General features: G+C 50.8%; 2 protein-coding genes across 5 annotated transcripts in view; one reads left to right on the top strand and one right to left on the bottom strand.

The window, feature by feature from the left end:
• Positions 1-7,889, bottom strand: part of LOC105463969 (solute carrier family 25 member 25) — a 45,305-nt gene extending 37,416 nt beyond the window's left edge. Inside the window, exon 1 of one of the 2 annotated variants that reach the window (XM_011711484.2) lies at positions 7,540-7,889. In XM_011711484.2, coding sequence (XP_011709786.1) covers positions 7,540-7,791 — 252 coding nt within the window. In that variant the 5' untranslated portion in view covers positions 7,792-7,889. The remainder of the gene's footprint in view (positions 1-7,539) is intronic. The other variant, XM_011711482.2, reaches the window with a different exon arrangement.
• Positions 7,890-8,762: 873 nt separating this feature from the next.
• Positions 8,763-14,616, top strand: LOC105463968 (nuclear apoptosis inducing factor 1). 3 transcript variants are annotated; one of them, XR_976612.3, is made up of 3 exons: positions 8,763-9,518; positions 11,946-13,935; positions 14,024-14,616. XR_976612.3 is itself a non-coding variant. In XM_011711481.3 (2 exons), exons 1-2 carry the CDS (start codon positions 9,008-9,010, stop codon positions 12,416-12,418), a joined length of 984 nt encoding a protein of 327 aa, XP_011709783.1. In that variant the 5' UTR covers positions 8,763-9,007; the 3' UTR covers positions 12,419-14,616. The 3 variants fall into 3 exon arrangements, 1 of the variants encoding a protein (XP_011709783.1); XR_976613.3 differs by having other exon boundaries at positions 8,764-9,518; positions 11,946-12,472; XM_011711481.3 differs by having other exon boundaries at positions 11,946-14,616.
• Positions 14,617-14,858: the final 242 nt, after the last annotated feature.

The raw sequence follows: 14,858 nt of genomic DNA, 5'->3' as shown, positions 1-14,858 counted from the left end.
TACAGAGCGAGACTCCGTCTCAAAAAAAAAAAAAAAAAAAAAAAGAGATTTCAGTCTGACATGACAAAGAACTCAGTGACTCCAATTAGGTCCACAACAGAAAGGGCGGATGACCATATGCAAGGGATGCTCCGGGAGAGCTTATCCCCATGTTGGGTGGAAGGCTGGCTAGTGACCATGATGGCCCGTGACCCTTCCAAGACTTAATTCTATGGTTCTGCCAAATTCACATTAGTATAATTAATGGTTAAAAATAAAAAGGCTGGGTATGGTGGCTCATGCCTGTAATCTTAACACTTTGGGAGGCCAAGGCAAGAGGATCACTTGCATTCAGGAGTTTGAGACCAGCCTGAGCAACATGGGAAAATGCTGCCTCTACAAAAAATACAAAAATTAGCTGGGCATGGTGGTGCACACCTGTAATCCCAGCTACCTGGGAGGCTAAGTGGGAGGATCGCTTGAGCCTGGGAGGTCAAAGTTGTGGTGAGCTGTGATTGTACCACTGCATGCCAGCCTGGGTGACAGAACAAGATCCTGTTTCAAATAATACGTAAATAATAAAAACTTGGCTGCTGGGCAAATGTCATCAAGACCCCTGAGGCTGTGTCACAGGCACAATAAAGTAAAATAAAAAGTTGGCTGGGTACAGTGGCTTAGGTCTGTAATCCCAGCACTTTGGGAAGCCGAGATGAGAGGATTGCTTGAGCCCAGGAATTCAAGAGTCAGCTGGAATAGGCATGAATACCAGCGAAATATTTGTTTCTATCATTCCCTTGTGGGGATGTGAGACTTCAACAAGTAATAACTATTCTTTTTTTTTCTTTTTTTTTTTTTTTGAGGCAGTCTTACACTGTCGCCCAGGCTGGAGTGCAGTGGCGCGATTTTGGCTCACTGCAACCTCCGCCTCCCGGATTCAAGTGATTCTCCTGCCTCAGCCTCCTGAGTAGCTGGGATTACTGGTGCCCACCAGGTGTTGGCCCGGCTAGTTTTTTTGTATTTTTAGTAGAGACGGGTTTTCAACATGTTGGCCAAGCTAGTCTTGAACTCTTGACCTCAGGCAATCTGCCCGCCTCAGTCTCCCAAAGCACTGAGATTACAGGCGTGAGTTGCCACACTCAAACCCTCATTTAAAAAAATTTTTTTTTTAATTTTATAAAAAACAGAGATGGGGTCTTGCTATGTTGCCCAGGCTGGTCTTAAACTCCTGAGCTCAAGCAATCCACCCACCTTGGCCTCCCAAAGTACTAGGATTACAGGCGTGAGCCTTTGTATCTGGCCAGTAATAATTCTTTGAACATCAAAAAAATTCATCCAGTTGAAGCTCCAGATCAGACAGGCTTGTGCTCTCTCACTCTCTATTTGTATCTATTTTGAGACAGGGTCTTGTTCTGTTACCCAGGCTGAAGTGCAGTGGCACAGTCTCTGCTCACTGCAACCTCAGCCTCCCAGGCTCAAGTGATCCTCCTGCCCCAGCCTCCCAAGTAGCTAGACTACAGGTGTGGGCCACTATGCCCAGCTAATTTTGTTGTTGTTGTTGTTTCTGAGATGAAGTCTCACTCTGTCTCCAAGGCTGGAGTGCAGTGGCATGATCTCAGCTCACTGCAACCTCTGCCATCCAGGTTCAAGCAATTCTCCCTCAGCCTCCCAAGTAACTGGGACTACAGAAAGGCATGCACCACCACGCCTGGCTAAGTTTTATATTTTTAGTAGAGACAGGGTTTCACCATGTTGGCCAGGCTGGTCTTGAACTCCTCACTTCAGGTGATGCGCCTGCCTCAGCCTCCCAAAGTGTTGAGATTACAGGCACGAGCCACTGTGACCGGCCAATTTTTGTATTTATTGTAGAGACAGGGTTTCACCAAGTTGCCCAGGCTGGTCTCGAACTCCTGGGTGCAAGCCATCTGTCCACCTCAGCCTCGTAAAGTGCTAGGATTATAGGCATGAGCCATTGTGGCCAGCTTCGTATATTCTTTTTTTTTCTTTTGAGACAGAGTCTGGCTCTGTTGGCCAGGCATGTGTCAGCACGATCTTGGCTCACTGCAACCTCCGTCTCCAGGGCTCAAGCAATTCCCTGCCTCAGCCTCCCACATAGCTGGGATTACAGGTGTGTGCCACCATGCCTGGCTAATTTTTGTATTCTTAATAGAGACAGTGTTTCACCATGTTGGCCAGGCTGGTCGTGAACTCCTGACCTCAGGTAATCCACCTGCCTCAGCCTCCCAAAGTGCTGGGATTACAGATGTGAGCCACCGCACCTGGCCCTGTTCTTATTTGTTACTTGGTTTTAGGATCAGGGTATGGGACTGCATCTTTCCAAATATCAACTCATTTAAAAAAAAAAAATCTTCTCAGCTGGGCATGGTGGCTCACGCCTGTAATCCCAGCACTTTGGGAGGCTGAAGCGGGCGGATTGCCTGAGGCCAGGAGTTCGAGACCAGTCTGGCCAACATGGTGAAACTCCGTTTCTACTAAAAATACAAAACAATTAGCCTGGCGTGGTGGCATGCGCCTGTAATCTCAGCTACTTGGGAGGCTAAGGCAGGGAATTGCTTGAACCAGGGAGGTGAAGGTTGCAGTGAGCTGAGATTGCGCCACTGCACTCTAGCCTGGGCGACAGAGCGAGACTCCGTCTCAAAAAGGAAAAAAAAAAAATCTTCTCAAGAACAAGCATGGTGGCTCATGCCTGTAATCCCAGCTACATGGGAGGCTGAGGCAGAGAACTGCTTGAGCCCAGGAGGTGGAGGTCTCATTGAGCTGAGATCACGCCACTGCACTCCAGCCTGGGTGACAGAGCAAGACTCTGTCTTGAAAAAAAAAAAAGTATTCTAGTTGACTTGATGATTATGACTTTGAGCCAGGGACCGATTATGCAACAATATAACACAATTAGTTTAATACATGAATTTAATCCAATCTGCGAAAAGCATTTTTCTTTTCTTAAAGGGCCATTACATTATAGCAAATAATGTCTATCTCTTGGAAAGGAGCTTTCTTCTGTAGACTATCTTATCTAAGTCTGGCTCTTTTGATAAACATCCACAAATGGCCAAACATTTAAAAGGTATAGAGTTCAACAGTCTGTCTGATTAAGCAATACCAACTTGACATTACTGATCTCCATTCAATAATTTCAAGTCAATAGGGATTGCCTCATGTGCATTGCTCAGGTCCGGGAGAGAAACAGGGGAGCGGATTCTTGTTCTTTGACAGGGTCAACTGTGGATAATCTTGAAGCCTATACTTTGGGAGCAAAATAAGTGGTTCTAAGTGATCTCTCCTCCTCCTTCTCAAGTTCCCCCAAAAGAACTTGAGAATTCTCTTCATGTTCCTGAAAAGAACTGCGTTAACGAGGAGAGGAGCAGGAATCAGAAGATGGTTCCAATTCCTTCTCTGGTCCAACTTCCTAGCAATCAAATGATATTTGACGTTGTTCCATTGTCTTTTTGAACCATTGTTCCTTCCCTAGTAACATGGAGTAAAAATCATTTTACTGACTTGCTTACTTCACAGGTTTTTGTGAGGCTCAAACGAGATGGTGTGGATGCCAGTCTCTAAATGAACAAACTGCAGCTCATCTAGAACCTCACCTGCAATAAACACCAGCCCCTTACAAGAGCCCAAAAGCCTCAGCTGAAGAGACAACTGTTTACATGTAACACAGCTTGCTTTCTTCCTCTAATTGGCTGCCTGAGCTCTAACCTATGTTTTAAATTTGTTTTAAGACCCAGATTTTATTTGGTCACATGAAAATGCCTTAAATAGGCAATCTATAATTAGCTCTGGCTGAGTCTCATCTCCCCAAGTCACTACTGTTGTCGTCATCTTTTTGCTTTCTTCTTTAATGAACTCTTCCCTTTTTTTGTCCCAGAACAAGCTTCTCGCTTACATGCCCTTTACAAAGAAAATTTCCCTGGCTGGCTGCCATCGGTTTCTCTGCCCACTTCCATTTTAAGCAATTTTTTATGACTGTCCCATCTCCTTTCAAACAAAGGCAGACGGCAAAACTTGCTGGTTTACTTTTAAAGAAAACTTGACCCAGACTGTTATAAGCTAAGAGGCTTTGTGAAGTCACATGGCCTGGATTTACCCATCACCCTCTGATAAGCACTCACAGCTGATTCCTTTGCAAACCCAAGCATCTCACACTGGTTTCATATGGGCCATAGGAAGCATCTTCCAAAGTCTGATGTGTTCTTCAACATCTATTCCCGCGGCAGATGACCCATTTTGACCCAAAGGGCCCCAGAGTTCTCTTTCGGCTCCAGCTAGCTCTGCAAAGCCACAGCACTGCTTTTTCTGTAGGCAGTTAATACTAATGCTTTTTCTGTAGGCAGTTAATACTAATTCAACAGGAAGTGGTACGGGAGCACAAGAGGCAGGGTGTCTTCCTGTTGCCCAGTTATTTACAAAAAGGCAGATCTTCTCTCCAATACTTCAAACATTCCCCACAGGACTAACATGTGCTCCTTTACAGGTAATGACCTAATAAATTATTTCTGATCTCAAAGCTGTATAACAACTGAATTTGTTCAAAAGCTAAAAAAGTTGTAGAAATACAGTCTATACTGCCCAGTGCAGTTGCTCACGCCTGTAATCCCTGAACTTTGGGAGGCTGAGGTGGGTAGATTACTTGAGGTCAGGAGTTCGAGACCAGCCTGGCCAACATGGTGAAATTCCTTCTCTACTAATAATACAAAAATTAGCCAGGGATGGTGGCAGGTGCCTGTAATCCCAGCTACTCAGGAAGCTGAGGCAGGAGAATTGCTTGAACCCAGGAGGCAGAGGTTTCAGTGAGATCACACCACTGTACTCCAGCCTGGGTGACAGAGCGAGACTCCAACTCAAAAAAAAAAAAAAAAAATAGATAAATAGACCAGGTGCGGTGGCTCATGCCTATAATCCCAGCACTTTGGGAGGCCGAGGTGGGTGGATCATCTGATGTCAGGAGTTTGAGACCAGCCTGGCCAACATGGTTAAACCCCGTTTCGACTAAAAATACAAAAAAAAAATGAGCCGGGTGTGGTGGCGCGCGCCTGTAGTCCCAGCGTGCCTGTAGTCCGAAGGCGGCTGAGGCAGGAGAATCACTTGAACCCCCGAGGAGAAGGCTGCAGTGAGCTGAGACCGAGACCGTGTCATTGCACTCCCGCTTGGGCAACAAAAGTGAAACTCCATCACAGAAAAGTAATAATAATAATAATAATAATAATAATAGACAAATAAATGAAATACACTCTATACTAAACCCACACACCAAAAGAATAAAGAAGAAATGCTCCATATCAGAGAACTTAGATCTGTCACAGAGTCAAAGATTTTAGAGCCAAAGTGACCCCAAGGGGCTAGGCTCTCTGGTTAACAAAAGTTTTCTTTCAAAACCAGAAAGAAAAATGATCACTTTCTCCTTATTTGCCCCGAGAAATTCACCACTAAAAAAACAGATTAGGATCAATATCAGATGTGCCTCGAATCTCGAGAACGCTGTGACTCTAGTTGAGGCACAAAGCATGGTGTAAACATTTAACATTCTCCCACAGCCAGATGTTCTCAATGTGCCTGGCAGCAATGCCAAGTGGGTAGGTTTGACACAGAAACCCTCTGGGTTTAGCCTTCCTATCTTTTCTTTCCTTTTCTTTCTTTCTTTTTTTTTTTTTTTTTTTTTTTTGAGATGGAGTTTCACTCTCGTTGCCCAGGCTGGAGTGCAATGGCGCAACCTCTGCCTCCTGGGTTCAAGCGATTCTCCTGCCTCAGCCTCCCGAGTAGCTGGGATTACAGGCATGCGCCACCACGCCCAGGTAATTTTGTATTTTTAGTAGAGACAGGGTTTATCCATGTTGGTCAGGCTGGTCTCAAACTCCCAACCTCAGGTGATCCACCCAGCTCGGCCTCCCAGGAAGTGCTGGGATTACAGGCGTGAGCCCCTGTGCCCAGCCAGCCATTCTATCTTTTCAAGTGAGTATTCATCAGATACATACAGGAAAATCTCTAGTTCACAACACTATTTTGTGTAAAACTGGAAACATTTTTTTTTTAAACTAGTCTCTAGCCGGGTGCAGTGGCTCACGCCTGTAATCCCAACACTCTGGGAGGCCGAGGCAGGTGGATCACCTGAGGTTAGGAGCCCGAGACCAACCTGGCCAACATGGTGAAAGCCCGTCTCTACTAAAAATACAAAAATTAGCTGTGTATGGTGGCATGTGCCTGTAATCCCAGTTACTGGGGAGGATGAGACAGGAGAATCTCTTGCACCCGGGAGGCGGAGGCTGCAGTGAGCTGAGATCGCACCACTGCACTCCAGCCTGGGAGACAGAACCAGACTCTGTCTCAAAACAAACAACAAAAAAAACCTTGTCTCTAAATCTCTTGGACTTAACTCAACGATTCTATGTTGCGTAGTGTTACTCTTGGTCCTCCTAGGCTGATCCTAATAGTTACGGCTCAACACCTTGGATGCTGATCCAATAATCTTGTACATGAGTTAACAACACCTATGTACACCCACCCAACAAATTGATTTAATTCATTGGCGGTTTACCAGATTCTCTTCATACTTGGCTGTGAGATTCTCTAATTGTCGTGTGTACAAATAGACCAAACTAACTCAGCAGAGAAACAGGTTCTTAGGTAAAGTACTCAGGAGTCCTATTCCAGGTTGTAAATCAGGCTAAGCCACAGTAAATGAAATACTTGGGAAAATGGCAGCTACATCTGCCAAGTCAGACTGAAGGGGAAGAGACAGAAGGGAAAGAAACAGCCCCTGCTCTGAGGTTCTCATACAGAAAGGCCAGCACTTCTCTTCCTGGCAGGCCCAGGGATGACCATTTCTCTGCGCCCCTATTCCCACACCTCGGCCAAGAGCCCACAACAGTAACAATCTCGCTTTGACTTTCAGAAAAAAAATTCCTCCAGATTCTTTCACTTCATCCACACTCCAACCCGCAGGGATCACGATCCCATTTTCTGGATAAACAGGGCAATGGGGATGAGCCTAAATCATGAGAACTGTCAGTCTTCACCGCCCACGTCCACACGGATCAGCCTGAAACCCCAATACCAATTTTTTTTTCAACTCCCACATGCTCCTGAGAGGAACCAGATCAGGGCCCACGGCTGGCATGGAAACGAGAGGGAAAGGAGGGGGTGCTGCTGGGGACCGATGGATGAACCCATCCATGGGTGAAGGGAGCGTCCAGCTTGGCCTCGAGGTCAGGAAGTGACAAAGGCACACTCCTGAGCCTTCTACTCTGGGGAAAGCCCGGGCAAGAAAGGGCTTTTCACCCATCAGAAAGCCCAGAGGGTGCCCACCTGTGTCCACGAAGAACCCGGCTCAAGCACCCAAAGAAGTCAGGAAAGAGCCCCACTCCCATCAGGGCGTAAGTGGGGTGTCCCTCAGTGAGTCAGGGTGCATCCTTCCTCTGGACAGTAGGGATCCCGCGCAGCCCAAGGGGCCGTCCCCCGAGACCTGTCACCAGCGGCCCAGACCTGTCACCCGGCCCTCGAGGGGCTCCCTCCCCGCCGGTGCTGAGGATGCGCGCAGCCTACCCGGAGCTCGCCCTCCGTGCGGTGCAGTCCCAGGCGCCGCAACCCCACCGCCAGGTCGTTGACACACAGGCCGCCGTCCCGGTTGACGTCGAGCGTCTGAAACAGTCTCCACAGGCGCAGCCGGTGGTCCGGGTCCCCGCAGATAGCGCCGCCGCAGGGGTCCCCCACGGACGCCGGCGACGAGGCAGACGAAGAGGCGGCGGCGTCCGGCGGCGGGGAGGCCACACAGCGGCACAACACACTGCTCACCATCGGGTGCGAGGCAGGGGCTCCGGGCGCTGGCGGGGGCTGGGGCGGCCGGCCGGCGTGGACCGTGCGGAAGGCACGCCAGGCGCTCTGGAGCTGCGAGCGCGGGCTCTGAAACGCCGGCAAGCTGGCGGGAGGGGCGGCTTCCGGGAGCCCCGCCCCTTCGCGCCCCGCCTCACCGGCCACGCCCCTGGCGCACCGAAGGCCAATCACAGGCTCGGATGGAGAGCCGGGAGGGGCGGAGCCTGCCTAAGGGCAGCCCACACCGCCCCGGACTACCCGGATCAATGGGGTGGGCTGGGTCACCCTGTTCCGCCTGGGGCCGATTCAAACTGAGGGAGGCGGGGATTGGCTGAGCCGGGGGCCAAGAGAGAGAAAATCACGCAGCGATAGGCAGGAATCTTGTGATTGGCAGGCGGAAGGCCCCGTGTCCAGTTTCCATTGATGAACTAACTCTGTTTAGACTGCAGGATCTTAAGGATGGGAGGAGCGGTCGTGTACGCAGAGATCGTAGCCTCCGGTGGGAAATAGGATTTGTGTGAGAGCATTTATGAACTGCAGTTGCGGGGCAGAGTTTGTGCCGGTGGGAGGAATTTAAAATTGACTCATGGCTCACGGCCAAAAGCACGAAGTATCCTCAGGAAGCAGGGTTTTGGTAATCTAACTCCCTAAACCACCAATAAAATAGCTGAATTTAACGGCTTAATCGTCTTAATACTGATAATTGAACGACAGAATGATTTTCCAATGGAAGTGAATAAAGGTTAGGTGGGCGGGGCGCTCTGGGCGACAGACACAATTTTAAACCAATGATCAGGCGAATTACAGTAAGTGGGCGTGCTCTGTAGCTGAGCGACAGACCGAAAGAACCAGTGATCGACGTGATATTTGAGCCTCTACCAACCGGGAAGGCGGGTTCTCCCGGAGAAGCGCTGGGAGGCGGGAAGAGGGGAAGTGGGCGGATCTCCGCACACCTCGGCGGAAGAGGCAGATTCAGGAAGCCATTACGCCGCTGGCTGGCAGCGGCCGGGCCGGTTGGGGCTGGGCCCTACGCACTTTGCGTAGCGAGGGGGGTTACCAAAGGCCTAGTGCTTGGCCTCGAGCAAGCCTGGCCTATCCCCTGTAGGGGGTGGGTGAGGGGCGAGGCTGAGGGAGAAGAGAAGGAGAATTGGGGCGCTTGAGGGGATTATAATTTCTTTAAAAAGAGGGAAGGGGAGAGGCCATGGCCGTCCCAGCCAAGAAGAGGAAGATGAACTTCTCGGAGCGGGAGGTGGAGATCATCGTGGAGGAGCTGGAGCTGAAGAAGCACCTGCTGGTGAACCACTTCAACGCCGGGGTCCCCCTGGCCGCCAAGAGCGCGGCCTGGCACGGCATCCTGAGAAGGGTCAACGCTGTGGCCACCTGCCGCAGGGAGCTGCCTGAGGTCAAGAAGAAGTGGTCTGACCTCAAGACTGAGGTCCGTCGCAAGGTTGCCCAGGTCCGGGCCGCCGTGGAGGGTGGTGAGGCGCCGGGGTCCACTGAGGAGGACGGAGCTGGGGGACCTGGGACAGGCGGTGGCAGTGGCGGCGGTGGCCCAGCTGTAGCCCCAGTGCTGCTGACCCCCATGCAACAACGTATCTGCAACCTGCTGGGCGAGGCCACCATCATCAGCCTGCCCAGCACCACAGAGATCCACCCTGTGGCCCTCGGACCCTCGGCCACCGCAGCCGCAGCCACGGTCACCCTGACACAGAGTGAGTGACCTCTCCTGCCCAGGCGGCGTGCATAAGTGGGAAGGGTCAGCAAGCTCTGGGGTGGCCTGGGGAAGGTTGGCTGCCAAGGGTCAGAGGTCAGATGGGGGTCTTGGAAGACCATGAGGCCTTCCAAGAGCAGCACCCCAGACAAAAGTGATCTTGCTCTCTTTGGGACTTCCTCAGCACGTGGGCTGGACTTCTGATGTGCTGGATAGCTCACCACTGAGCATTGCCACCATGTTTGTCCATGACTTACCTCCACTTGCCGAACTGGGTGGTCCTTGAAGACAAGAGACCGTGTCTGTATCCCCAGAGGATTTTCACAGGGCTCAGCTTGTAGTAGACAGCCAGGCCATATTTGTTAAAAAAATTGATGGGAATAACACTGCCCAAGTGAGACAACATCTGGATTCTGTTTTCAGTGCGGGGGATCTTTGATCAGGTGCTGCTTGGGAGCCTCCTGGTTCCTGGTGTTAATCTACTCCATTCATTCATTCATTCATCAAACATTAGCACTTATTCTGTACCAAACCCTGTGCTGGGCACTGGGATTACCAAGTTGTCTAAAATATAGGCCAGTTATATTCTAGTAGGACAGAGATGACACATATAGGAATAGCTTCACCATCAGTTGGGAAAATCTAAGGCCCCAGAAGAGGAAGGGGGCTTCTTGGTGGCGTGGGGACACATAGCTGACATTGGCATTGAAGGATGGAGGAGCTTGACCTCTCCCACATGTGTGGAGGCCCAAACAGCCCAGCGAGGATCCTTTCCAAGGTTCTCAGCTAGGAATGACAACAGAGCTAACTTTGGTTGGATTTTTTAGTTCAGAGAAGGATTTGTACCCGTGACTGTTACCTCTGCTCGCTTGTGATGGCTGTGAGCTGGATCATTCACTGGTTCTCAGTGAGGGTTGGGGAAGTTGGGTGGATGTGTGAGTGCCATCCCCTTGCAATGCGTATTTCTCAAGAATACACTGGGGTAGGGTAAGGGGGACAAACACGGGTCCAAGTCAGATGCTGCTCTGGAACAGGAAGGGTAAACGTTTAAGTATCCCATTGACCCAGATGATGAGAGACAGGGAGACATTGACTGGGCACTTAAGCTACCGCTGCCCCATTCCCACCTCCTTTTCTGCTTGACCACAGGGGCCTAGGAAGTCAAGTCAAAGCATCAAAGGACCGGGCACAGTGGCTCACTCCTATAATCCCAGCACTTTGGGAGGCTGAGGTGGGCGGATCACTTGAGGTCAGGAGTTCGAGACCAGCCTGGCCAATATGGTGAAACCCCGTCTCTACTAAAAATACAAAAATTACCCAGGCTTGGAGGCGGGCGCCTGTAGTCCCAGCTACTCGGGAGGCTGAGGCACGAGAATCTCTTGAACCCGGGAGGCGGAGGTTGCAGTGAGCCAAGATCGTGCCACTGAACTCCAACCTGGGCGACAGGGCAAAGAGCAAAACGCCGACTCAAAAAAACAAAACAAAACAAAAAAACCAGAAAGCATCAAAGGAGGTAGGACTAATGTGGCTGCAAAGAGCATGTGTAGAGTCCCACCCAAGATGCCTGCTTCACTGGTACCACAGAGAGCATGTGACCCAGCCTCTGGGGTGCCTTTCTTTTTTTTTTTTTTTGTGAAACGGAGTCTCGCTCTTGTTGCCCAGGCTGGAGTGCAATGGCACGATCTCGGCTCACTGCAACCTCCGTCTCCCAGGTTAAAGCGATTCTCCTGCCTCAGCCTCCCAAGTAGCTGGGATTACAGGCACGCACCACCACGCCTGGCTAATTTTGTATTTTTAATAGAGACGGGGTTTCTCCATGTTGGTCAGGCTGGTCTCGAACTCCTAACCTCAGGTGATCCACCCACCTCGGCCTCCCAAAGTGCTGGGATTACAGGTGTGACACACCGCGCCCGGCAGGGGGTGCCTTTCTTAGCCAGGAGCAGCCCAGCGTGGAGGTCAGGAGCACATTGGGCTCTGCTGTTAGGGAGACCTGGGTTTGCCTCTTGGCTCTGCTGAATAAGTTCTGTGACCTTAGCAAGTCATTCTACATTTATTGGTCTGTTTTCTCATTTCTGGAAGATGAAGATGACAGCACCGACCTCTTGGTGTCATTTTGAGGATTTGTTGAGCTAATGAGTACAAAGTGCCTGACATGTGGTAGTTGCTCTAAAAGTTTTGCTAGTATTAGGATCAACATCTTTGCTTTTGCCAGATTCAGGGCTGGCCCTTTGATTACCAAGTAGATTAAGATTCTGAACCCCTTAGATTCTAGATTTATAACTGAATAGCTATGCAGCCAGGGATGGCCTGGATTTCCCTTTATGTCCCTCCAGGACAGGACTTTATGGCCTCTTCCCCACCCTATACAGCCAGCTGTATTCCTTCCAGAAAGTGACCTCCCTTGGCCTCTGTTCTTTCTACCCCGCAGTCCCCACAGAGACTACCTATCACACGCTGGAGGAGGGCGTGGTGGAGTACTGCACGGCTGAGGCGCCCCCGCCGCTGCCACCAGAGGCCCCTGTGGACATGATGGCCCAGCATGCAGACACATCGGTCAAGCCGCAAGCGCTCAAGAGCCGCATTGCTCTCAACTCCGCCAAGCTGATACAGGAGCAGCGGGTCACCAACCTGCATGTGAAGGAGATCGCACAGCACCTGGAGCAGCAAAATGACCTACTGCAGATGATCCGCCGCTCCCAGGAAGTGCAGGCCTGTGCCCAGGAGCGCCAGGCCCAGGCCATGGAGGGCACACAGGCTGCCCTGAGCGTCCTCATCCAGGTCCTCCGGCCCATGATCAAAGATTTCCGCCGCTACCTGCAGAGCAACACAGCTAACCCGGCCCCCACCTCTGACCCTGGGCAGGTGGCCCAGAATGGGCAGCCAGACAGCATCATCCAGTGAGGGCAGGGGTCAGGCCAGCCTTCTGCCATGATGGGATGAAAACTCCATGGTCTTGTAAGTGGGTCCTGTGATTGGCCTTGGCCTTAGGCCGGCCATGTGCACAGCTCCCTCTTTAATAAACGCTTAGGGGTTGCACTGTTTTTGAGAAGAGGAATTTGTTGGGCTCCCGGGACCCAAACTCTTACTCCCCCTACTTGAGCTGCCTTGCTAAGACCCAGAAGATTGGTTAGCTGGGGGTCACAGGTGCATGTGATGGGACACGTGTTGTCACGACCCCAGGCTTGTGACATGACCCAGCCTTGGTCTTGGACAACTGTAAGGAACAACACAGCGGGCTGTCACTGGGGGCTGTCGCCCAGCCTGGGTCTCTCCTGAGCTGCCCTACCCCAGGTGCCATCCTTTCAAGTAGGGTCATGTCACTGGTGCTGGCAGTTGAGCAATAATATCTTCCTCCCTTGGGAGGCAGTGTGACTTTGCCTAAGGAGGAAACCCCACCCTTTTCTCCTTCTCACTGTGCCTCAGTTCTCAGGGGACTCCAATGACTGTTGTGCTCTCCCCTGACCCCACCCCAGGCACAGCACAGGCCCTTGTTAAGTACTGCGCTGGGACGCCTCCGTAATGCATGCAGTGTGCAGCCAGTCTGGCTCAGGAATACTGTGTGTGATGAGGACGGTTTGGCCACTCTCTGGATTTCCACAGCATCTCTGGGTAGTCCTTTGGTGGTTTGCCCCTAGAGCTTTTGACTCAGGTCAAGCTTTGGATGCTGTAAATTTTCGAGAAAGCCAACTAGTGTGGAAGCTTGCTGCCCCACTGCAGTGGGTCTGAGTGACCTGTTGGCTTTGCGCGGAGGCTTGCTTCTAGCCAGTTGTATTTGTTCTGTGTGTGAACCCCTCCTAGGAAGGCCTCCAGGAGGGCCGCCCTGTGGCCACACCCTTCCTCCTCTGCTGACTCCACATTTCCAAAATTCAGCAAAAAAAGCCCTGCTGAGCATCACACGCTGGACTCTTCCCCTGCCACAGCCCTCAGTGCCTCCTGTTCTCTTGAGACTCTCTCTGAGTGGCTGAGCGAATCCAAAGCCATTCTTGACCCTGAATGTAGGATGAGGAAGAGGCGAAGCCAACCTAAGAAGTGGGACCCTGGCCGGGCGCGGTGGCTCAAGCCTGTAATCCCAGCACTTTGGGAGGCCGAGGCGGGTGGATCACGAGGTCAAGAGATCGAGACCATCCTGGCCAACATGGTGAAACCCCGTCTCTACGAAAAATACAAAAATTAGCTGGGCGTGGTGGTGTGCACCTGTAATCCCAGCTACTCAGGAGGCTGAGGCAGGAGAATCGCTTGAACCCAGGAGGCGGAGGTTGCAGTGAGCCTGGATCGCGCCACTGCACTCCAGCCTGGCGACAGAGCGAGACTCCATCTCAAAAACAAAACAAAACAAAACACACACACACACCAGAAATGGGACCCTTTGGATTCTGTGCTCAGGGAAGAGCAGGCAGAGCCTTGGAGTGCTGAAGGAGGTGCTGTTCCCTGTTCCATTTTACACTTTCTCTTCTGACATGTCTGTAAGGATTTTACCCAGATGCCATTTGTCTGTTTCATTTTCAGACTTACCATCAATTACCAAGGCCCTTACATCTCCCCAGATCGTTTCCCAAGTTTGCCGATTTGCTGCCGGTGCCTCAGCCACACGTGACCAATGGTTACAACTCAGGGCTCCAGACCTCAGCTAAAAAGTGAAGACGCCGCCCTCCTGGGCAGGAACATTTAGAATGCTCAGCTCCTCTATTGTGACCACAGGAAGGTGGCCCTGAAGATGCACCGAAGACAGTTTGGAAGTGACTGCTGTAGTGTCAGCCTCTCTGTGGAGGCATTCGTGCAGTGCCAGCTAAAAGGGAGGTGACGGGGGATATCGGACCCAGCGAGGGAGTTGCTGGAAGAGGGAAAGCTCTTCTCAGTGTGGCTGGAGAACAGCAGCCCAGGAGCTTGGACGCCTGCACTCTGTGCAGTCTGATGGCCCCAGCAAGGTCACTGCAGGGACTTCCCAAGGATTCGGTTTGGTTTTGTTCTGGGGTTGGAAATCTGAGCCAATATTGTGTCTGTTCCATTTGGGTATGAAGAGGAAGTCTGGATCACTTAAACTGACTAGTTATTTCCAGGTCATAATTTTAAATTAAAGACATATCACTTTTTTATACATACATCTCTGTGTCTTTATTGGTTATATATAGAAGAGAACAGGGACCGGCAGACGATGGCCCACACACTGAATCAGGCTTACCACCTATTTTTATAAATAAAATTTTATTGGAACACAGCCACACCCATTCATTTATGAACCTATGGCCTTTTTTTTTTTTTTTTTTTTTTTTTTTTTTTTTTCCACCACCAAAGCAAGAGTTGAGTAGTTACAGAGACATCTGGCCCACAAAGCCAAAGGTGT

The sequence above is a fragment of the Macaca nemestrina genome, chromosome 14, assembly GCF_043159975.1.
Source record: "Macaca nemestrina isolate mMacNem1 chromosome 14, mMacNem.hap1, whole genome shotgun sequence".
In the NCBI taxonomy this organism is placed as follows: domain Eukaryota; kingdom Metazoa; phylum Chordata; class Mammalia; order Primates; family Cercopithecidae; genus Macaca; species Macaca nemestrina.
The sequence above is the reverse complement of the archived record's forward strand: the minus strand, read 5'-3'. Positions and strand labels throughout refer to the sequence as shown.

Bases quoted from the DNA above. Each gene is read 5' to 3' on its own strand.
- LOC105463968 (XM_011711481.3), top strand. From the start codon at position 9,008: ATGGCCGTCCCAGCCAAGAAGAGGAAGATGAACTTCTCGGAGCGGGAG. The intron at 9,519-11,945 runs GTGAGTGACCTC...TCTACCCCGCAG, and splicing joins CACGGTCACCCTGACACAGA to TCCCCACAGAGACTACCTAT.